We start from the raw sequence: 23733 nt of genomic DNA on the forward strand, positions 1-23733 counted from the left end.
AAATAAGAGGAAAATATTGCAGAACTCTGGAATCGCCACAGATATGTGTGCTTGGCACTTAAGATGTTGGCAAAATAAATAAAAAAAGAGCGAAAGAAAAAAAATCGAACGTCTTGAGGATTAGCACTTTGTCTTCACCGCCATCCTCTTTGGCAGGTAACCAAACGCTCGCTGCGGCTCCTTTCTATTCCAGAAGGATAGCTGGGGCTGCTTTCTTACACATGACTAATCAGTCCTGGTGCGATCCTGACACCGTGGCTGCTCTACAAGGAAAGAAAAAGTTAAATTTTCCTCGTCTGATGTGAAGCATGACTGTCTGACTCATGATTTACATGTGCATCCCACACAAACAACTACACACTCCCACACACACACATCTGAATCCTGCTTGGATTACCCTCTGCTATTCTTTTTTTTTTAAGCCCCCGCGAACAATCCCCAACACATCTTCCATCAGGAAAGCGCACTGTCTGAGAGAGACCGCGGCACATGATGATTTTGGAGCGGAGGCATAATTTGATTTGAGCAAAGGACTCCCCTGACACATGAATCCAATGAGGATTGACAGAACATTTATAACCTGCTACGTGTGGCTGGGCAGGGCCTTCAAAAAGACTCATTTTTGAAATGTCACAACGCCTCTTCTACCTGAATCTCATTGAAGCCAAGTGGAAAAAAAGAAACAAAAAAAACCCGCTGAAGTGGGCTCCAAAGGACATCCATATGTAAGAGCATACGTCCAACTGAATCTGATCCAGTGGAGCACTTATGAAGCGTATTATAGCTTGTGCCATAAATGTAGATTTCACACATCCTCAGTGAGGTGTATGTCAAACAAAGGATTCAGAACGGCTCCAGAATAATTACCGTATATGTGGATCGGTCTCTTAAGGGGCCGTGGCAATTCACATTATAATGAAATTCAACGGAATATTGCTAATTGAAAATATCAGAAAAATCTATTTCAGAGAAGCCAAGTGGTAAGTAAAGGGGAAACCATGAGGGGGTTTATTAAAAGCAATCCACACACTAAAGATCTGAACTGAATCTAAAAGATCTGAACGTCTCTGCGGCGCTCGAGAACGGCAATGAAACAGCAAGCGGCATCACGGCTCCGTCGCCGACTAATTGAGCCCTCTGAATGGAGTGGACTTACAGGGAGCAATAAAGCGGAACAAAAGCTGAAGGAGGATTTTCATGGCATCATCTGATGTGCAAAGGCAGCGAGGCTGATGGTGACGCAGAACTGTGCAATGGACAATGCTTGAGCTGATGTCTTCAGTCTGATCAAGACTTCTGGGCGTTTGCAAGGTCGATGCAAAAAGTCAAATCTTTATCGAGAGATAATACACACACTTACAGAAAATTTTGACGTGAAAGCAAACGGACATATTTTTCCTGCTAACCCCCTAGTAGATTTTCTGCTTGAAGTCGGGGCAAGCAAATGAGAGAACAGAATATATTCAGGAAAATTCACAGTGGGCCAATCGGAGGGGACGATGGCGTTTCTGTCCTGTTTCCAGCGAGAAACTGGTGCACAACCTTGTACAATCTCTCTGTGCATGTACACTGTCAGAATAAAGGGGCTAAATTTGTACCTTTAGGGGTCCAAGAGGTCGTCGCTGGGGCAGTACCCTCAAAGGTACGCCCGTTGTACCCCATCAAAAAGTGTAATGAGGATTATAAGAGGAAACAGTCAGTCAGGAGTGCATGTGCGAAAAAGGCTTAAAGTAAATTATACTTGCTGAAACATTGCTTCTAAGATGTAGAAACAAAATGTTAATCTGGATTTGTCAGGAGAGTGTGACTTATATTAACTGTGATGGGATATCTTTGAATAGAAATTAGACAATGCACTTTCAAAGATTTGAGTTTCTGCAATATTTTGGATGAAATTCATTTTTTAAGAAACATGTAAATGAAGCTGCAAATCCTTTCCAATTGTCACTCTTTCATTTTGTTACATGCTTTCATTGTTTTTACTTCAACAATAAACGCTGTGATGTCTGATTTGTTCATCATTATCAGTTTTTTAAGAGCTTTTTTAAGAGCTGCAAATTAACGTCCTGAGACATTTGCTTGATCTCGACATAACGAGCCAAAAAACTAAACTTGGTGTCCGACCACAGCTTTGACGGAAGGATCACAGTGACATCACACTCCGGATCATAATGAGCCGTGGGTACAGAAGCAGCGACTGAGTGCTGCACTTCACTCGTTTAAAAAAAGAACACTGAAAGCTTTTTCACAGTGCAAGCTCGTTGGTACCGAGTCAAATTAGCATGCTCGTGCTTTGAAGACCGACACTTTTATGGGAGGCTACACACACATAATTTATTACGGCTAATTGCTGTAAAAGTAGCTAATGCAGGCGAATGAGTGCTTTATTTTCAAGGGGGGTCGAGTCACAGGAAATATATTACACAAGATCATAGAATTATCATTTTGATTTGATTTGACAGTTTATTTTTGTTTTAATCAATCAATCAATCAATCAATCAATCAATTTTTATTTGTATAGCGTCAACTCATAACAAGTGTTATCTCGAGACACTTTACAAAAAGCAGGTAAAATACCTTACTCTTTGTCTGTTAACATTACAAAAGAGCAGGCCGTCAACCATCAAACCGCCTTGTACGGAATAATTCAGCGTCTGTACATGTGAAACTATTCCACTGTGCTGCATATGAAATCAAATCAATGGGAGTCAACTCAGAAGAAATCCACTTCCCACCTATACGAGTCAGGACATCGCTGGGTCCAAACCCCCTGAAGGGAACCTAATAAATACTTTCTGCAGCTTCTGTTTACATTTCCCAACCTGGTGGTTTTCTTTGACATGTGCAATTATGTGGTGAACTGGGTCTTCCCTTTTGGCCTCGCTGGTTTTCGCAGCAGCCCCTCTGTTCCCACCCACTGACAAAGCACTTGATTTAGAGTCCACTGTGGTGATAGTGATTTATGCCTCGTCTGATGATAGGTGTGCACATATTGTTTTGTCGATACGGGGGCTAAGACAGCTCAAGGTCACTGCGCGGTTAGTATTCAATCACTGCATCTTCCCCCAGAAAGTGAAACTGTCACCGCGCATCCCGATTGATTCAGTCAGATCATAAGAGGTTGTTACTGCATGCTGCCACCGAAACAAATTCAAAGTTTACATTCGTCGCAACCTTTAGAAAAAAAGGGAACACGGAGGCAGGGAGGTATCCGGCTAGAATGCAATCATCTACTGGAGGCCGTTTCTGAGTCACAGCGCAATGTGGCACACTTCATTAGCCAGGATATTCTGAGCCCGCTGATTAAGAGAGATGTTACTGATGTTTCAGGAGGGAAAACTTGGCACCAGCTCTTATGACAAAGTGCTATCTTGCACAGCATTTTTTTTGATGTAACACACATTCTGCTAACCAAGTTTCCTGATTAACTTATAGCCTCTCTTATTGAACTGGCAAGCTCTCGGGTAGTCGCATATTTCACTCTCATCATCTGCTCTGCTGCTTTCTGTATGTGTTATTCAGTAATCAAGCCTCTGTTGAAGGTGCACATAAAAAAAGCAAGAAAAATAAACCCGTGAACACTTTGTTGTTGTTGTGTTCTAAACAGAGGAGAAACAATGACCGTATTTATCAAACTCAGCGGGAGCCAGATTATGCCGTGCACGATTTGAGTAATGATAATGTGCTGCAATGAAATGAGGGCAGAAATCAGCCAGACTTAAATACCTTAAAACCAAGAGTGAATTATTATTTTATTATCCACTCAGGTTTAAAGGAGTAGAATTAAAAACATGAATGAATCATCAGATGGTGAACATTTGAGAGGCCCCCACACGACGACAAATAATGAACAGGTCTGTACCTACAGTGTTTAGAGAGCAGTGATATGACCAGAACAGACCATCACACACTGACACACTGGTTTAAGAACACATTTTGGCCATTTCAGGAGTGTTTTTGTGGCCGGGGCGATGAGATTGGTGCACAAAGGGAGGATTTTATTTTCCTCTGTGTACGATGTGTACAGCCAGGTGAGCGTGTATTTACAAGGCTGGAAATGAATGCATGAGGCATTGACGAGAGACAGCCTGAGATACTGCATGTTTGTTCTTTTTCTCTATGTGATTTTTCACACTTAAATATAATATAAATCAAGTATCTCCTCTGAAAATAACTCTGTGAGTCATGACTGTCTACAATGGGTGTAACACCCGAGTCCCACTGTCTGTGATGTTTTCAGAGTTTTCAGAGTCCTATCTTCACTTTGTTTACATCGCCAGGACGGCCGGCTGACTCCTCCCCTCGTGTATAAAAGTTGTTTAATTGAGGGACTAGAGAAAAGAAGAATAACATACTGTACTCACTGCTTAACTGTGTTTCTAGATCACGCTCATTTCAGGTTAATTTACATGCAGTGTGAAGATACGAGCAGAATAAAGATCGCTAGCATTAGCATGCTAACACAACAATGCAGCGCGAGTTGTTTTGGTTTCATGCTGGTGCTCAAGGGCGACATCTGCTGGATCAAAAAATCGGCATGGGCTACAACTCACAGCTTATATTTTCTTTTGCTCAAGAATAAGACATTTCAGGGGGACCAAATTTGAATCCCACGCGACCCTATTTGGGGACGGGACCCTGTGGTTGGTTGGTTCATGAACAATCTGAGTGCAGTCTGTCAACACTGGACGTCCCGCAGCATTTTTTTTGGAACACATCAGATGACTTTTGACACACCTCAAACCAGTCTGAGAAGATAATCTGTAGAACATCAAAACATCTGGACTTTGCTTGCTTTTGTCTGAAGGGGGGAATCGGGGCCCAAAATCAGCCGGATTATCTGTTAGTGTGAACCCTACTTAAAGCAGCTGAGACTCTTTGTCCACCTGCATGAAACCTCCACATGTCAAAACCGGAAAGAATGCAAACAAAAAATTAAAAAAATCACGAGTGCCTAAAAAACGCAAAATCTGACAGCTCTCTTTTCGATCGTTAGGCCTTCCAAATTCATACCCTGTTTGTGTCTTTGATATAAATGTTAAAAAATCTCTCGATGTAGTTGTGATGTTATCCGAAGACTGAGCTGGAAGAAAACTCCTAAACAGAAGCTAATTAATTTCACCTCGTTCTGTTTTCCGAGTCATTGAAAAATAGCTTCATAAACGCACCTGGAGCTTAATTTCCCCCCGCTCTGCTGTAGGTCATCATGGGTCACTCACCTGCTCTCCAGGGCCACATTGCTGCCCAGGACCCAGCTGTCCTGCAGCTGGACGCATTCCGCCGTACTTTGCAAGTCGGCCGCCAGGCCGGCTGTGGGGGGTGGGCTCGGGCTCCTCTGATTGGCCAGTGAGCTGCGGCTCAGGGACGTGATGGACGGGTGCTGCTTGTGCGGGGGCGGTGCCGGTGGGAGAGGTGGTGGCCCTGGCTGAGTAGATAGATGGTCACCTGGATGTGGAGCAGAGAGAATCAGACATTAGAATCAAATGCTGAAAACAGCTCCGGTGATTCACGTTTCAGACTGGATGGTGAAGAAGCAGCAGATGGAGCGGATTATACATCTGCCTTGCATGTTACATGTGAAAGCATACAGGCACCTAACAGACGCAGAAAAGTAAATACAACCAAGAGCAAGTCATTAAGATGAGATGCAACCACTGCAAAAAAAGAAGGAAAATAAGTGCCGATTTTTATGACCACACACATAATAATTGTCGCAAAACGCCACCCGGCTGACAGTTGGGTTCTCTTAAACAGAAGGTCACTTAGAGAGGCAGCTGTTCCTTTATGGGCGCTTAACGCAATGTTTCACGTTTGATTACAGCCAGAGAAGACTCTCAAATAACTAATGACCAGAACATCCATTAGAGCTCTGAGAGAACAGGTTTTCCAATTTCACACAAAGCTGTGTAATTGGCCCCCAGAATGGCATGTGGTGATTATCTATCCATCTTCCCTGTTTAAAAGGTAAAAACCCACAGTGCTGACAATTCTGATTTGCTCCAATGAGCCCCAAATGGGTGTCGTCTTTCTTGCCTTACAGAGCCTTGGAGAAGATTGAGAAAAGCTGCGTCTTTTAGGAGCTGTTGTTTTTTGCATTGACAGCATGCTTTTTTTTTAAAAAGCCTAAAGGAGTTGCATGTGGAGCATATGAAGACTGGAGGATGTTTCTGTTGCAGGAATTAACCTTTACTTTCTGAAAAGCACATAAAGACCTTGTGGCTTATATTCTGTGGATCAAAATGTGCTTTGTGCGACTTGCTAGACGGGATAATTTAATTGAAAGGACACCAGTCGGTGTTTTGAAGAGATTTTAACGACCGTGCAGTTTTTGTCCTTGCCTGTGTGTGCCTTCACTTCTCACTGTGCCCTTCTGTGCATAAAATGAGATGTTCAATGCAGAAAGATGAGCCTTAGCTTTACTTCCTCGGTGCAAAGAGGAAAACATTGAGTCCATTCAGAGCTGGGGAATCATTTCCAGCACTTTGAGGCACAAACCTTCAGGCTACTCGACGTACATGCAGGCTACTGGAAAGACTGAAAGATTGCTTCTCTTATTCTCTTACATTCAAATTAGAAATGCATTAGAGGTATAAAAGGAGCACTGTAATGGGGAAGTACTAAGAGTTAAACTCATCTCCCTGAATTAATTGCAGGAGAAGCGGCTGCTGAGATAAAGTTTTGCATGGAGGCATTGTTTTTATAGAAGAGCATATTTTCTAATGAATGAATCAGGAGTGCAAAGCGTGCACTCAGTTCTGATGCAAAGGGCCAATCTAAGATGAATTAATTTGAGTTTGACCATGACAAATCAAATGTGATCCTCTTATAAAGCGCTAACACCACCTTGGGCCAGGGAAAGAGTCCTAAAACAATTCCTGGATTAACTGCAATCAACTGCGATATTGGCGTTTGAAAAATATAAGGCTGCCATGACTTAGTGATAATGAATACAAGGCACCCCCACTCATCTCCTGGGCTAGACTGTGAGCCCTATTAGAAATTGTGCTAAGTAGGCTAATAGAAATGTGGATTATCTACCGCCACTGGCTGGTTTAACTTCACCTCTGGGTCTCATTCCACTGTATGAGCCCGAAGCTCCACTTCACTCTCCAGCGGTAGCGTTTTTCATATATCAGCGATTGCTACTGCTGCAACGAGGCAGTGTCAACGAGGGGGTACAGAGGGGGGAAATGAAGCAGATGGATTCTGGAGAACACAAAATGGTACAGCACGGTGGTAACTGGTATTTGTTTTAATCACTTGTGGAAAAAAGCCCAGGGCAAGTGCTACATGTATTTCGAGATAATAAGTGGACATAGCTGCTTGGCGTCAATAGTGAAACCAATGCAAGGTATCTGAACGCTCTTTTCCAAACGGCCAGAAGGGGAAACAACAGGGAAAATGAGTGTGCTAACATGCAACAATTGGAGAAATATCACCTCAGTAAACTGTTTCAAATGACTTTAATGTCTCTATTGTTAGTTCAAGCTGCATGTTGTTTATGTTTTAAATTACAGTTCAACTTAAAGGAAATGACTTTTAGAGAAAGTTATGACTCCCTCATGATGAACAAAGTCCGACCAGTCAACAGGTTAAAAACTATTTTCTATAACAGCTGTGTCTCAATTCAGGGAATGCATTCTTCAAAAGTCACATTTTAAGAGTGATCGCAGCACATGGGTGTTTCAAAGGCTCCTTTAAACATACCCAACAAATTCATCCCACCTTTTTTCCCAGGCCAAAAAGGATGCAATCACTTCATCCTTCAAGGCAACAAAATATACTAAAATATGTGTGCCAATTTATGCAAAATGGCGACCTTTAAAGTGGCCGATGACGACCCGTTTGAAGAAGTTTTTGGTAAACTTTGAAATGTCTGCCATCTAGGTTGCTAGGTGTCTGGTAATAAAACGCTAGGGGAGGAACAGCTGGTGACACAAACAGGAAGTAATCTGTAGACCAGACTGTTTCAATTCAATTCAACATGAGGGGTCTGCACAGGCTATGACGGCTAGGATACTCCAAGGACACCTGAATTGGGATACCGCTAATCTGTTGTCCAAATATGGTCGCTGCTGTTTGTAACGAAACAAAGATGGCCACCAACACAACCAAACTGAAGCCTACAAAAAGAATTCAACAAACCAACATTTTACAGAGGAACCTTCTCCTTTTCATGGCTTATGAAATAAAACGAGTTTTCAGCTGAGATTATTACTGCAGAAACCTCTTCATAACACTCAAAAACATCCCTCTTCTGTTAAGTACATAAATACAGCTGTCCTTATTCTCCTGTACAAATATCATCTTATTATCACACCCACATATGCCGTGGTGAATCCTGGTAAACAATCCGCCCTGCTCCCATTAGGCATTACAAACAAAGACACATGACGCATATCTCACAATCTCTATCCATTTATCTTCATGTCTCCATATTGATCTATCGGCCTGCAGTGAAAGTCAACATCTTGATTGCCCTTGTTTGGATTTCTGGCTGTACAGCAGCAGCACGGCTCGCACTGAGGATATGCAGCATGCTGTACACAAACTTCAAACTCGTAAAAATACAAACATGCTGCAGGTGCATTAAAACCGTTGGGAAACGTGTAAATACAGCCAGTACAACACTCTCACCGTTTCAGATTTTCAGGCCAATTGTTCATCGGTTTCTGATGAATCGATGTGTTAGAAGGTTTGCTGAACTGTTACACTGAATGAACTGTGTGGGATTTTTTTTTTTTTTGGTGACAGCACATCCTGAGCATGACGTTCTCGAAACCCAAAATCCCAACAAAACCTTCAAAGGCGTTAGGATTTGACATGCAGCAAATCTGACTGCATAATCCCACAATGAACCGGGGGAACATAAACCCCCCCCCCCTGAACATGAACTGAATTAAACCTGCTGCATGCATACTTTGCAAAAAAAAGAGCACAAAGCTGCTGGTGTAAATAAGGTCTTCTATTAGAAAATGCTGTATTGAGTACTCTTGACAAGCGATGAAATGAAACAGCCAATCACTTTTGGATTTGAGTGACGCTAAAGAGGCCAAACAAAAGTGGAACTACTCAAAAATAATTCTGATAGCACAATGCTCTAAGACAGAGTAGAGCTCCAGAAAGAAACAGGGTTGCTATGCTGAAATCATCGGATGTTTTCTCAACCATTCAGGAGCCTTTAAAAGTCGCTGCTTCAAAACATGCGATACAAACATGCCAACATTTACAGGATAGAAGAGCTAAAATCCAAAATGGCGTCTCTTTAACCTTTTCATTGCCTACGTTTACATTGCCTGGCAACTTAACCCTTTAAGATCTATCTGATCACCACCAAGTTAGACCCTTTTAACTTTTCACATCTGAAACTTGACTCCATGTGGAATTCTGAGCGATGAATTATGCAAACATTTTCTCAGTCTGAGAGTGCTCCCGTCCCCTTAATCTCCATCTCTCTGACGTTAAGATCAAATAGTGCAACGGTTGCATTTTTAAAACCGAGACTTGTTTATGATTTCTTCTCGACAACCAATCATGTGCGGGCTTCACTCCATTTCTTATGTAATCTTATTTATCAATCTATGATGATCTTATGCACATTTCTTTGGCTTCAAAATTGCATTTGTACTATCTATATTTAAGTATTAAAGAGGACATATCATCCTCCTTCTCCACCTTTTCAAACAGTCCCCCTGTGGTCTAAATGAAACATCTGTGCTGTGCTTTGGTTAAAATATAACATGAATCAAGCACCAGAGGAGGTTTGTGACCCTGTATGAACCAGCTCTCTCAGAACGCTCCGTTTTGGTGTGTGTGTCTCTTTAAATGCAATGAGCCCCGCCCCCCCTGAGTTTTCCCGATAGACATCACTCCTCTGTAGCGAGAATAACAATGGCGGACCTGCGCAAAAGTTTTGTTCTAGGCTGGGGGCGGAATCCATGTGTGGAGATATCAGGGGAGGGGAGGGGATTTTTTTGTACCAGAATCCCACTGTGACATCATAAGGAGAACACATTTGAAACGGAGCATTTTTCTCTGTGTTGTAAGACTTATGCAGACCACAAACAAAGGACTGGATGGGTTTATTTCACATGTTGTGGGTCAGTAGACTCTCAGGTTACCCAGATATATGTTCAACAACACTGTAGAAGAGGATTTTTCATAACATGTCCCCTTTAATATATTTGAAGATCCTGCACGCTATGTTTCTCATTCTTTGAGAGTACATGCTCCTCCAAATATATACACTATACATCTACAGCATGTGTTTTCTCATGTTCTCAGTTTCTCTGCACACAGCAGGTGTCTGCATGCGTGTCTTAGCGGTGTAAGGCTCCGTGCTTTCTGGCCTCCCATCCGAAGCGTGGGTTTGAATCCAATTTCTGCAATTTCTGACAAACAGTTTTACACTCAGGACACAGTCACCGTGTGCTGAGAAACCTCTAAGTGTTAACCTCAATGTGAATCCATGTAGCTCAGCAGGGCAAAATGGAGCACTATACAGCAGAGCAGAGGTTCAGTATAAATTCTGTGTGTACTTCACTGGCGGAGTTGGAGGTTTTGAAAAGCCACTCTGGGAAAAAAGTATGCTAAAATATGGACTTTTGGCACTGTCGCACTTTGAATTAGATTATCCACAGCCATGAATATCCTGGATTGTGTGAGTGTGTTTTTTTTTTTTTTAAAAAGCACACTAAACAATGAGCCTTTAAGAAAGCTTGGCACCATATACCGTTAAGACACACAGGGAATTAAGCCGGCCTTTAAAGTGCAGCCTCAGTGGCTGGGAAGGCAGATGAAACAGCTGTGTGGTTTATGGAGCTTTGCTTTGAAATCAGATCAAGACGGATGCCTCCTTTTGCATAATTCCTCAACGTCAGCCTGTCATCATCTCCATCAGCAACATGCTTCAGAAAGGACCTTTGTGATTAATACTGCATGCGGCGGCTGAAATGACAGACTCATTTTCTCCTTAATGATGCTTGCGATATCTATCAAATGATTCTTTACGAAGCCTTGGTGTGTTTACTCAGACACAACCTAAAGTACATCTCTGCTTTTTAACCGCTCTGAAGCCACTCTGAGGCTGCTTTTATTGTACTTACGACTGGAGAAATGTGCATTACGCTCCCCCATAATGGGACGTTCCCTTGAAAGATCACTTTTGCACTGGAATTGCAAATAATATTAAAATGGTTTCCCGGACTTGAATCCATTTTAAATAACTGTGCCAGAGGCTATCACTGTCCGCCAGCTTAGTTCAAATTTCACCACCATTCTGTGAACTTTCAGATACTCGCCTGTTTAGGCCTATTAAGATTCCATGACGTCCGCTCTGTCCCTGAAAATATATTTTTTTGATGAAAGCGTCGACAAGCTTTTGAGTGCTGCTCATAATGTTCCAACGCCGAGTCGGGACACAATTAAAAGCCGTTTTGCACTCACTGAGCTTGGCAAGCTTGGTGAAAGCCTTTTCATATTCATTGTGTAAGTACTGCAAAAGGTCTTGTGCCATTTTACTCTCCATTAAGAGACTGATTCAACTGCTAATGGAATTGAAAGGGCATTTGCTTTGACTGGCTTGCCCTTCACCAATAGGAAAATTGCAGTGTGTGTGCATCACAAGAATTCCATCAAAGTAGATCATGAAATGCAGAGGCCACAACGATTATATTACACCTTATAGTATTTGTATTTCACTTAAGAATATATATATATATATATATATATATATGTATTTAAAGACGGGATATCTACTGGGACATGTTCAGAAATGTGGAGTTATAAGGAGTGGCCTCCACAAAATCTGTGTTTGATTTTTATATGAAATGAATAATGGATGAATTCAATGATGAAACATGCCATTTGGAGCAGGTAGGATGTTTATATATGTCAAATCAATAAATTTATCTCATCAACGCCTGGCTTCCGATTCACCTCAGAACACCTCTGGCGCCCGCATGAAGGCTGGGATGATATTCTGAAGTGAAAAAAAAAAAGAGAGACTGAGCAGCCCTGTTTAGGGGGGTTGGGGGAGTGGTGAGGGGGAAGGTGTTTAAGGTAGAAGGAGATGGCTATACCTGGTGGAATTCAGGACCATTTGAACAACCCTGCCCTCGGTGAGTTTCTGGGATTTACTGTGCAAAGAGAGTTGGCACCTTTCAGAGGCTTGAGGTTTTGGGGGGAGAAGAAGAAGAAGAAGACGTAATGTGATTTCTATCATATTTCCTGCCAGAGCACCATCACTGCTCTCACAGCGATGCCCACTCTCTCTCTCCTCCTGGCTTTCTTTCCGATCAAAGACGGACATTTTCTTTCAAGCGGTTTTTCTCTGCAGGGGGAAACTGGGACGCATCCAATATTTCAAGAATTACATAATCATTGCATTATAGAAATCATTCCACTTATCCATACATAATGTGTTCCTACACAGCCATATAGCAGGCGTTGACTCACTCAGGCCGATGTTTATCTGAAATGTATGATTTGTAAATTTCAATCCGAAGATGCACTGTGAATGTAAGCAGCTTCACATCCCTGCTTGTCCATCTCTCTCTCTCATTCTCTCTCTCTCTCTCTCTCATTCTCTCTCTCTCTCCCAGACATTGCTACAGATGGCAGATCATCATACAGATGATGACTGCTTAGCAGTTCTTTCTGACAGCTCTCCGATAACATAGCAATTACACTCCTTCTCAAAAGCTGCCTTGACAATTAGCCTGCTGACAAAACACTTACTTGTATTTATTCATGTGTGGACAGCTTTGGCTTTCTTGCTTTTCCAGAGAGATTGTGTTCACACCTAGGTAAAATGCTACAGTCTCTAAGTTTGGCGCCCGCACCGCGGTTTCTGCAGTTACATCCCGACAATACATGCATCTCTGTATTTTCTTAAATCTCCAAAAGCTAAAACCTGGCTCAGTCTACAGGAACCAGTGCCAGTCCTCACTCCTCTGAACACATTTATACTTAAGTCATGTACACACAGCCAATAACTTCACAACAAGAGTATATCATTTTAAAAAGGAGATCAGCAAGCTTTGATTTGAATCAGTATATGGATTTTTACTGCCAAATGATTTGAGCTATTGGAAGATGAAGAATGAAGAATGCCAAAAAACAAAAAAAATCCCAAAAAACTACTTTTAAACTTTCTGAATTTCACATTAGTTCCACTCAAATCTTAAAAAGATGCACACAATTTATACCACAAACTCTAATGTAACTGCTAAATAGAGCCCGACCGATTAATCGGCCTGCGGATAATATCGGCCGATATTAGCATATCCAGTAACATATGCGTCGATATTACTAGATTCATTCACCAGTCAAACAGCATTTCATTTGAGTATCATTGTATTAAAGTAGCAGTTCTTTTTCACCGGCAGAGGGCGCTATGTGGATTACAACAAGCATCATCATTCTCCAGAGTGTCGAGAGGTGATGCACGTACATGCACGTTTGATAACTGCATTTGAGGGATCAACGCATTCAATGTGTTTATCTATCTCCACAGATCGGACATAGATCTATCGGCTGATAGATCGGTATCGGATATTTTTCTTCCCAATATCCATATCGGCCCCAAAAATCCCATATTGGTCGGGCCCGAGTTCCAAATCAGCAGAACAACTGAGCTGATAGAAGCCGGTCATTAATAAGCAATGACACCATTTCAGATGTAACATTTAAATATGGATACTTTCAACATGAACAGATTGATTTCTGACCACTTGGGGAAAGCAAGCTCAACAAGCTGTAAAAACAACACTGACATATAACGACCTTTAAAGTTTGTGAGGCGATGTATTTGTGAACTGATGCCTGTTTAAACATCTAACAGACAAATGATCACTCGAATAAAAGTCAGATGTCCGGCCCCGGGCGAGTGTAAGTCCTCCACTGACACACAACGTCTGTTAGCTTTGTCTTTTTTGCTGTTTGGTTCCAAACAAGTAGAGGCAAGTTGGTTTATCAGACACTAAACAGAGCCAAACACTAAAAAAAGACAAAAAAAAACAAGCTTTAAGAGGCTAAAAAGCTCAGCAGAGTTGAAACAAATTTGCATGATTCTCTGAGGGGTCACTGTGACCTCTTTCAGATTTTAAGAATCATCAGTCAGTTCTTGAAATGCACTGATTGTAAAAACCAGGGCGGATACCAAAACTGAAGTTTATAGTAATAACAAATCAGCCAATTGCCGTTTTCGACGTTGATGTAATTGCCTTGCTTCTTCCTAATTCTTCATGTCTGTTTTCCAAAACGAAATGTGATGTATTATGATGCTGATTTTTCCCAGAGATGGTGCCAGACTCCCACACTGCCGCCATTTTCTTTCATGACTGACCATGAAAACAAAGTTTGTGCAACAGGGGACGTCTCCTGCCCGATAAATAACATCTTCTCTGAAGCAGCAATTTGGTATAATACTAGCTGACCAGCCTGAAATTGATCCAACACCACAGATATACATCGACTACTGACAGCAGTGCATGTTACATTATTTGACGATGGGCTGTTTTCCAATATCAGCCAATACCAGTGTTCAACCGATGCATCTGTGCCTGTCTAATTATTTCTATTGTAGAGTAGAAAATATGCATTATGGCATCTTCAAGAATACACCGCAATTGTATAACAGTATAACAGTATCAAATCCCTGAGTAAACAGAGAAGCTAATGAAGCCTCTATTCTACAGCACACATATTTACAAACAACAGCCTGCAGTCACCATCGCACCTCTCATGTTGGCAATGAATTCTTGGCCGGACAGTTTTTTTTGTTGCACCTTTGATGTGCCTTTATATTAGCAATGACAACAGCAACCTGTCACTGAATCATCCTATTTGATCCTGAAAAAAAAAAAGTCGACTATGACGCCTCACAATGTATAATATAAACAAACCACCAACAGGGACGTAGGAAATTGGAGACAATGGAGAGACACGTCTTCATTCAGTCACACACAAGCTTTGAAAGGTTGTTTTGCTTTTCCTTGGAGAAGAAGCGGATGGTTTCGGTCTTTCCCTTGAGTGATTTTGAACTGGACTGGCCATGACAGCAGCCATTCATTCAAGTTCAATTGCTGTCACGACTTGAAGGGCGGGTGTCTTCAGTAACAGCCAACGGTTGTGATAGTGGCTGGCGGATGGCACCAACATGAAACCTTGGTTCGGGAGGATTGGCTTGACCACCTCATGAAAGCTTTTGCACATTCAAAAGCTCGGTGGAAGCTCTATTTTTTCCAACTTCAGTGGCAGAAACAACAACAAAACACTGTTATCAAGTCCTGCTGAACTGTGAGTCTGTAGAAATATGGATTTGAATAGTAATTGCATAAAAAAATGTTGCCTACCCCATCTTAGGGGTCATAGAAATGTGACATGTGTACTCTGGAAAGACTATTCATATGCCTCCCCATTCATTTATAGCTCGCTTCCCCAATCACTTGAGAAAATGGTTTCAGGAAAAAAACAAACCACTCATGGTTGTAGTGCCACGGTCTTTTCCAATGGCTGCTATAATTGCATTTTCTGTGCAAATCGCGGTTTGTGGGGAGAGCAAACAAAGGACGCCGTATCCATTTAAAAATGGGAAAGCCCATCTTTTCCTGATTAATTGTTGGCATATTGTTTTCAACTGGATGCACTCCACTTGCCAGATGACTAATCTTCACCTCCATTGTGAGAAAACTTGAGAAGGAGATTTATACAGAGAATACATTCAACAGTGCACTGAATAAACAAATAGAACGATGAGACCTTTATTATATTCTATGGAGGCTGAGGTTTCTCTTGCTTGGCTTAATTTGTGAAAACAATATTCAGCTGAGATCTCTATAACTCAACCCTTACACATCTAACTGGCCTGATTAAAGATAGCTTCTTCAAGAATTTAAGTTAAATGCAGAAAATGTCCATTGAGTCTATATCATAGACTGTAAATGTTAATGGATGAAGCCTGAGTGATTTAACGAATCTGTCACTGCAGGGGGCTCCAGAGGCTCATCTGCAGCCTCCGCCATCCTGGAAATCCTGTCTCAGCCTAACTTTCAGTCAACCTAACGACAGACTGAGAGCTGGAGCTGGAGCCTCTTGACACTTCACACCCGCCATCCAATCAGGTCAGCTACACGCCTTCTTGTGAACAACTCTTCATCCTTCATAAAATCAAAGCGTATGAGTTGGAAAAAAATTATTTACCCCCGTACAGTGTGTGCTGATCGAGAAAGGAACTAATTAATTCTTTGAATCAGGCTGTAAACATGTTAATCTCTGCTGTAAAAATGGGCCTTTTCTGAATGTGGTGCGTATGTGAATTCAGGGGCTCTTGGAGGCAGCATCAAACGGACCCTCGACGACCTGTAGGATTTTGCACTTCCCCATTGGCTTCATTATATAACACTGGAGATTGCCCCTTGTATATACAGTAACTACGTGTTGAAAGCTCTTCTTTGGTTACAAACTTGGTGTCAACAAACACAAGCGGCCTCAATCTGCCAGCAGTGGTTTTTCTTCTTCTTCTTCTTCTTCTTCTTCGAGAGAGAGGGTAGGTTTGAGCCGTAATAATGTCTTGACTCTCTGCTTGCTTCCAAATTATCGGTTTCTATGAATGACCAATCTAAGAAACCATCTATGACTTCAGATGATACAGATGATAAAAACACGAGGAACTCCAAAGAAAAAGAAACAAATCCGATCTCTGCTTGAGTGAGGTTCAAAATTATCCAGCAATTACCGCTTAACATCAAAACTACTTAACATCAAGACTGCTTATCATCAAGGCTACTTGAAGATTAAAAAACATACTTATGTTATTAAGAACAAACACAATGCAGCAATGTCTGGAAACTGACTCAAAGCTGAATTAAAATGATGCTAATTAAACAATAATATTGATCTGTGTGTTTGGAATGAAGAAAGCTCACTGATTGCTTTAATGATGGATCAAAATATCAAGAACAACATGATCAGGAGTCTACCATTGAAACTTGTATACTGATCTTGGCTGGGGACGTTCATATTAAAGGAGACATATTGTGAAAAATCCACTTGTACAGTGTTGTTGAACATATATCTGTGTAACCTGAGTGTCTACTGACCCACAACATGTGAAATAAACCATCCAGTCCTTTGTTTGTGGTCTGCATAAGTCTTACAACACAGAGAACAAATCTCTGTTTCAGGTGTGCTCTCCTTGTGATGTCACAGTGGGATTCTGGTAAATAAAAATCCCCTCCCCTCCCCTGATATCTCCACCCATGGACTCCACCCCCAGCCTAGAACAAAACTTTAGGCTGGTCCGCCATTTTTATTCTCTCTACAGAGGAGTGATGTCTACGGGGAAAACTCAGGGTGGGGGGCTCATTACATTTAAAGAGACAAACACACCAAAACGGAGCGTTCTGAGAGAGCTGGTTTATACAGGGTCACAAACCTCCTCTGGTGCTTGATTCATGTTATATTTTGACCAAAGCACAGCACAGATGTTACAGACAATCCCACTAGTTTTAAATACGACAAACACTCAGGAAAAAGTAAATACTGAGCACATTTTCTTTAGCTTTTAGATTTGCAGAGTGTGGCTAACATTAGCGGTGCTAGCACCATCAGCTTTCTGTCCTCCTTTCATGTTATCATCCATATGTATGTGCTTGGTTACCCATGGCTCCAGGGTAGAGGTTATCCGCCAGTTTAACTCGGCACAGCATACATACAACTCTCTCTCAATTTTTCCTCCATTAAAATACTGCGAAACTGCTCCGCTCTATGAGATGCCATCTGTCCACTGGTGGTTTACACCTGGGCAGTTCAGCATCATGGCAGTATGGCAGTAGCCCTTAACCAAAGTTACATCCCCAGCTAGTGGCGGGCAGCTGCTCAGACATAACGTTTGATCTGCATTGCAAACCTAAATTGGTAGAATTACTAATTATTAGTTTAATCAAATGAGTAATTCTCCCAATTCTCTCCAAATCACCCACATCTCTAATCTTGGTATCATGTATTTGCATTACTGAAACAATGATTATTCAAGTATGGATTCATCTGATGATAAATATCACAATCAGCTGAGAGCGTGATCAAAAGTCCAATTGCGGAATATTTAAATTAAGGACGAAGGAAATCAGATTTCTACATAAATGAGCAGTCAGTGGAAAATTATTTATGGACAATGAAAATAGTTACCGATACATTTTCTGACAAAATCGGCTGCTTTAAACCAACCATTTCAGTTCTAGATGAAACCATGTTTACAATTCTCAATGCAGCAACTACATCCAAAAAGAAAAACTGAACACTGAACATATTATAGACCAGCAGAGAGAACATTGTAAAACATGTTTATTGCAAAAGAAGCACATTGTCTTTCACAGTACAAACCCATTAGTTTCAGATTCATCACTTATTGTTGCTTTGTTATACAAGCCTCTTTTGCATGATAACCAACAATGAACAAACGACGCATTTTTACTGCCCTTATATCTCCTCCTAACAGTCTCCTCCAAATATTCCCACATATAGTTCACCCAGCCAAAAATGTCTTACAATGTCTGGCTGCAGAGCGGGGACTACTGTGCACAGGCTGAAAATCCCTCTGCTTTCCAAAGAGCTTTCCTGAGGCCACGGCTATGAATTGATACCCGACTGTTGCATTACTCTTGGCCACAGAGCAGAGCACAAGACGAGAATAATAATAGGACGAATCATTGGTATTTCTTTCTGCTGCTCACCAACTAGTGCATTATGGCGGTGAGGAGGGTCGTGCTGGAGACGTCAATATCCTCCGCAGGCATGAACGATAAACTTTTATGTTTGCAAGCACATGTTCCCATATCCAGTCTTCACACGTGCACACACACACACACACACACACACACACACACACACACACACACACACACACACACACACACACACACACACACACACACACACACACACACACACACACACACACACACATTTTAAAGCTCAGTGAGAAAAAGCCTTCCAGCACTACTGATGTTTTTTTTGAATTTTCCGTCAGAACACCCTCTGCATCCCTCGGCAAGAAGAACTAAGATGCAACCTGCGTACCCTCTGAGGCTCGGTGCATGCTCAATCAGCAACATGATATGGCCCACGGCTCTGTGCTGAGGTCACTGCTGGAGTCTTGAAGACGGATCATGCATGAGGTAGCAACACAGTGGTTCCCAAAGCTAGCCTGCTGCTTCTGTAGCCACTATTCAGCAGAGTAGACTGAGCAGCACCCTGAGGAAACTGGGTTCAATCTCAAACTCTTTGTTCTGCGCATTGAAAATGAAAAGTGTGAAAAAAAATCACAGGCATGACTTGTGAAAATTATAAGCTCTCTAGTTGTCAAATGTTGTAACTTATCAGAGAGTTTTAGTCATCCTAGGAGCTACAGACTCTAATGTGATGATCTAGCCACTCAAATCAAGATCACTTCATTTTAGTAGGCGAGGGCTCCTGAGTGGCCCCGGCATTACAATCAATTAGTCAAACCAGCTTTTAAAGTTTAATCTGCCGTGCAGTTGTTCTAAATTTTCAGCCGCATCCACCTTCATTTCAGAGGGACTCTCGCACGTGTCTGGCTGCATGCTAATCAATAATAAAAAGGTAGTCAGGGAAGTCAGCTGTACTGTCCTTCAAAATAACTCTTAATGCCGCTCCACTTGACAACAGCAGACAGCGCTGCCTGCGTTCCAGTCTTCATTCACCTTAGAAAATACCACCCTAAGCCTCATCTGTCATGTATTGGCTGCAGCCTAACATTTCACTTTGTTTGGCAGACATTGATTTTTACCTCCAAGGTGTTGTCAAGGAGGCATCCAGCTCATACATACCTCCTCTGCTGTCTCTCCAGAGGCTGCCTTAGAGGGAATTGCAGGAACACGCGCACACAAAGGGATGAGCATAGAGAAATTACAATGGTTGAAGGTAGCCTGTAATATGGCCGATTCTTTCTGAGAACAGGGTTGGGAATGAAACGTGTGGGCGATAAGCTGAGGCTTATCAAAGGTACATTTCTCAGGGCTTTCTTGCCTATATTTAAAGGTCTGTGCGCTTTAATAAGCTTGGCAGCTTGCAGTCCAGACTCAAATAAATATTGTAAATACACACAGAGATGCAACACGGTGATATGACAAGGGGTCAGTGTGTATCAAACATATCAGATGAACAAGAGAGCGTCTATTGTGTGTTTCACAGATGCTGCCCGTGCAAACAACTCTCAGGACACCGTGCGTTAAAACACATGGTCACTAAAAAAGAAAGCCCTGAATCTATACTTCATCGGATTTATCCAATCCTGCACCCATATGTTAAGGCTGTTTTTTTTCCCCAACACAGCAAGTCAGATAAAAACAATTCATCAACCACTTGTCTTCCTACAACGTTCACCCCGCCCTCTGCGCACACTCAAACACACACATTTGCAACCTAGTTGAGCACACTTTATATTCATTAAGTGTCAGGATGTTATAACAAATAGCTTGCAAGAAAGACACACAGTATATCTTATTTAGGAATTATATGGCACTGAGGAGAGATGATCTATGAGAAAGCCTTGAAGGTAACATCCTTCCACAGCATTTTGAAAAAATGAGCCGTCCTAATTATAATAGAGTAGATGTGCTCTGAGCTTTTATTTAGGTGTACATTAAGTAATATTGATTTTTCAGACCTTATATAACACAGAAAGTAAGAATATTAAAAGTAGAAAGAGAAGTAATTGAATTCACAGCTGCAGCATTTTGAGAGCTAACATTTAGAACACGTTTAAAGTCCATATAGTCGAGCTGTGAGGCTGAACCCAGACGTGCTTTGAGCTAATGTTTATGTCAACATGCTAACAAGCTTAGCAGGTGTAATATTAGCTTGATGGTAATTATGTTCGCCATCTTATTATTAGGAAAATCACAGAACACAATAAAAAATAACTCTAAATTGAGGTCCAACCAGCTAACATTTTTCCAAAACCAAAGCACCAGCATGGATAAAGTTTTCAAAATGACCGATGAAATAGACAAGAAAAAACTATCTTGGTAGCTTATAGTAATGACATTACTGTTTTGATGACACAAACACAACTCTTGCAAAGAGCAAATTCTTTCCACCTTTGTTGGATCAGTAATGTTCTGAACAAGATGTCTCTCTCCTTTTTACACTATCACTGGTTATAGAAAAGGTCGATACATTAGATGGTACATTTTAGTTGTGAATCCTTCGTTCCAAATAAGCTCTAATGATAACAGAGTGTCAGCATGCCTTTAACAGAATGGGCTCTGTGGAAGAGAAATGGAAAAACAGACACAGGAAAGCTTTGGCTGGGAATCTCTCAGCCTGCTTACTTTCTTGCTTGGAGCAGGCATGAAAAACCTGCTGTGTTTTTTTGTTTTTTTTTACAGCGCGTGGTTAATATCTTGAATATTTATGAAAATGAAAGAGACCATGGAGAACAACTTCATGAGGCAGACGCACAGCAGACTGATAACCGTTTCCTACAGTTGGCTTGGCTTACACATTCAAATCTGTCTCCAAAAAAAAGAGTCAAGAGTGCAATTTCTGCAACAGCTTAATCGTTTTCCTTTGCAAAACAGTGCACATTGTTTCATTCCTACTTATGTGACTCAATCTGGAACAACATCAACTGAATGTTTGATCTTTTTTACTGCAGCGCATATCATTAGAAGCAAAACATATCATTCTGGGCTAATGCTTACAAATAGCATCTTTGCCATTTAATGGCTTGATGAGGATATGTGTAGTATACGATGAACCTGCAGAAACCTTTGCTTCCATAATGCCAATGAAAAGGCTCCTGTTCTGCAGCTCCAGCATACTGTACAGTTTGAGTGTTAATTTCAGTTATTTTTCCTTCAAACAACAGCTCTTCAAATATATTTAGATACATTTACACAAGTAAATTAGCTCAGGTGAATGTGTAATGTGCGTGTGACATTATAACGTGAGTGGGTAAATGGTGTTACCATCGTAAGTGCAACAGAATGGCAGGGAACAGGTAGCAGCCGGGTGTCGACAGCATCCATTATGCCTCTCTGTGCACAGTCTCCATTTAGCCTCTTCATGTGACTCGGCGGGGCTGTGTATGTCTGCAGTTTGGTTGCTGTACTTGTAAACTATGCAATTTGCGTTTCATGCCACAGCAGGCATCAATTAGCACCTCTCTCACTCCTCTACATCTGAACTGCATCAAATTTGGATCTGTGCTGCCGGGAACATGATGTGAATTTGTCATGACTCGACTGAAAGCGAGGAAATGTTCAACACAGACGAGCTGGCTCATTTTGCCCACCTTGGGCTTTTAAATCAAGAATAATTATCATACATTGTGCTTGATGATTACAGACCGAAACGGTATTCATGTGTGTTGCTCGATTATCTGAAAAAGGTAGAGTCTGATGGAGAGAAAAGAAGGTATTTTGCATGGAATGCACCTGGAGTTTTTTAATTACACAACACCTGTGTACAGCAAAGCCTTATTTGAAAATTTTCACAGTATGAAAATGAATGAATTATCCTTGAACCGAAGCGTTTTGTTGAAGACATTCACACAGAATAATGCAGTTTGGAGCAATAACAGATGCAGCAATAAAAGGTCACGGATTCAAACCATTTCATTATCATTATCAATTGAGTTGCACATTTACAAATAACTCTGAGGCTGAGAGTATTCAACTGCATTCACCAAATTATGATGCCTGTTACTTATAACTCACAAGTTGCACATAGCACAGCTTCAGATATGATCAGAATCAACACATCGCTAAACTCAGTATGGTAATATTAGCCTCAGGTGAAAGCAATAACCCATTGGGAAAAAACATATTGGTATTTTGTGTGTAGAATTGGAAAATTAATTTACAAGGTGAGCATTTCTGGCAGACAGGATATGATCATTTTGATCTTAAAAAATGACTGTTTGTTTCAGAGACCCATGTAATTGACCTTTAAAGGTCACATATTCTGCAAAACAACTTCACCATGTTTCTCTAACTCTAATATGTGTCCCTAGTCTGTCTACTAACCCCCCATGATGAGAAAATCCTCATCCTCTCCGTCTTTTGCCTGCTCCACTTTTCAGAAAATGTGTTCTCAAACAGGCCGTTTGGAGATTTTCCCTTCATGACATCACAAAGGGCAGTAGCCCCTCCCCCAGGTGGGTGACATTCCCACAGCTAGGTGTTTGTTCTGCCCTCTGAGTCTGCCTTCTCACCGTAAACAATAGGACATGGAGCGAGAAAGCCCGAGATGCAAGCTCTTCCAGAGAGGGGGCGTGGTCAGACACAGCTCATTTACATATTTAAAGGTACAGACACAGAAACAGCCTGTTCTGAGCAGGGCTGAAATAGAGGGGTTTATAGACATGATCAAATGCAGGATCAGAGTGGATTTAGAACAAGAAACTTCACAGACATGTTTTGAGGAGCTCTGAGACTTATTTAAACTGAAGAGGAGGAGGATATGTCACCTTTAATCTTGGAAGGAAGAGATACAATGCACCGCTTTGTCCATAGAGGGCGTCAAAATCAACACAAACCAAAAAACCCTTACAACAAATTTCACTAATCCACATCCTCATCATTTGGATTGAAGATGAAAACCCCTGCCATGAATAACAGACAACCTAATATTTCATTTAGCTAGCCTATAGGAGTTTTTTGGAAATTTTCCTACAAAAAAAGAGAGCTCAGCAGCGAACTCAGC

The 23733-nt window shown here is 41.5% G+C and overlaps 1 protein-coding gene across 6 annotated transcripts in view; it reads right to left on the reverse strand.

Moving 5' to 3' along the window:
- The window catches only part of si:dkey-237h12.3 (teneurin-3), a 186729-nt gene that overhangs the window by 98005 nt on the left and 64991 nt on the right, over nucleotides 1–23733 (reverse strand). For all 6 annotated transcript variants that reach the window (XM_061047579.1, XM_061047578.1, XM_061047577.1 and 3 more), the window contains one exon: nucleotides 5220–5445. In XM_061047579.1, coding sequence (XP_060903562.1) covers nucleotides 5220–5445 — 226 coding nt within the window. The remainder of the gene's footprint in view (nucleotides 1–5219; nucleotides 5446–23733) is intronic.

This window comes from Labrus mixtus, chromosome 10 (assembly GCF_963584025.1).
Source record: "Labrus mixtus chromosome 10, fLabMix1.1, whole genome shotgun sequence".
NCBI lineage: Eukaryota > Metazoa > Chordata > Actinopteri > Labriformes > Labridae > Labrus > Labrus mixtus.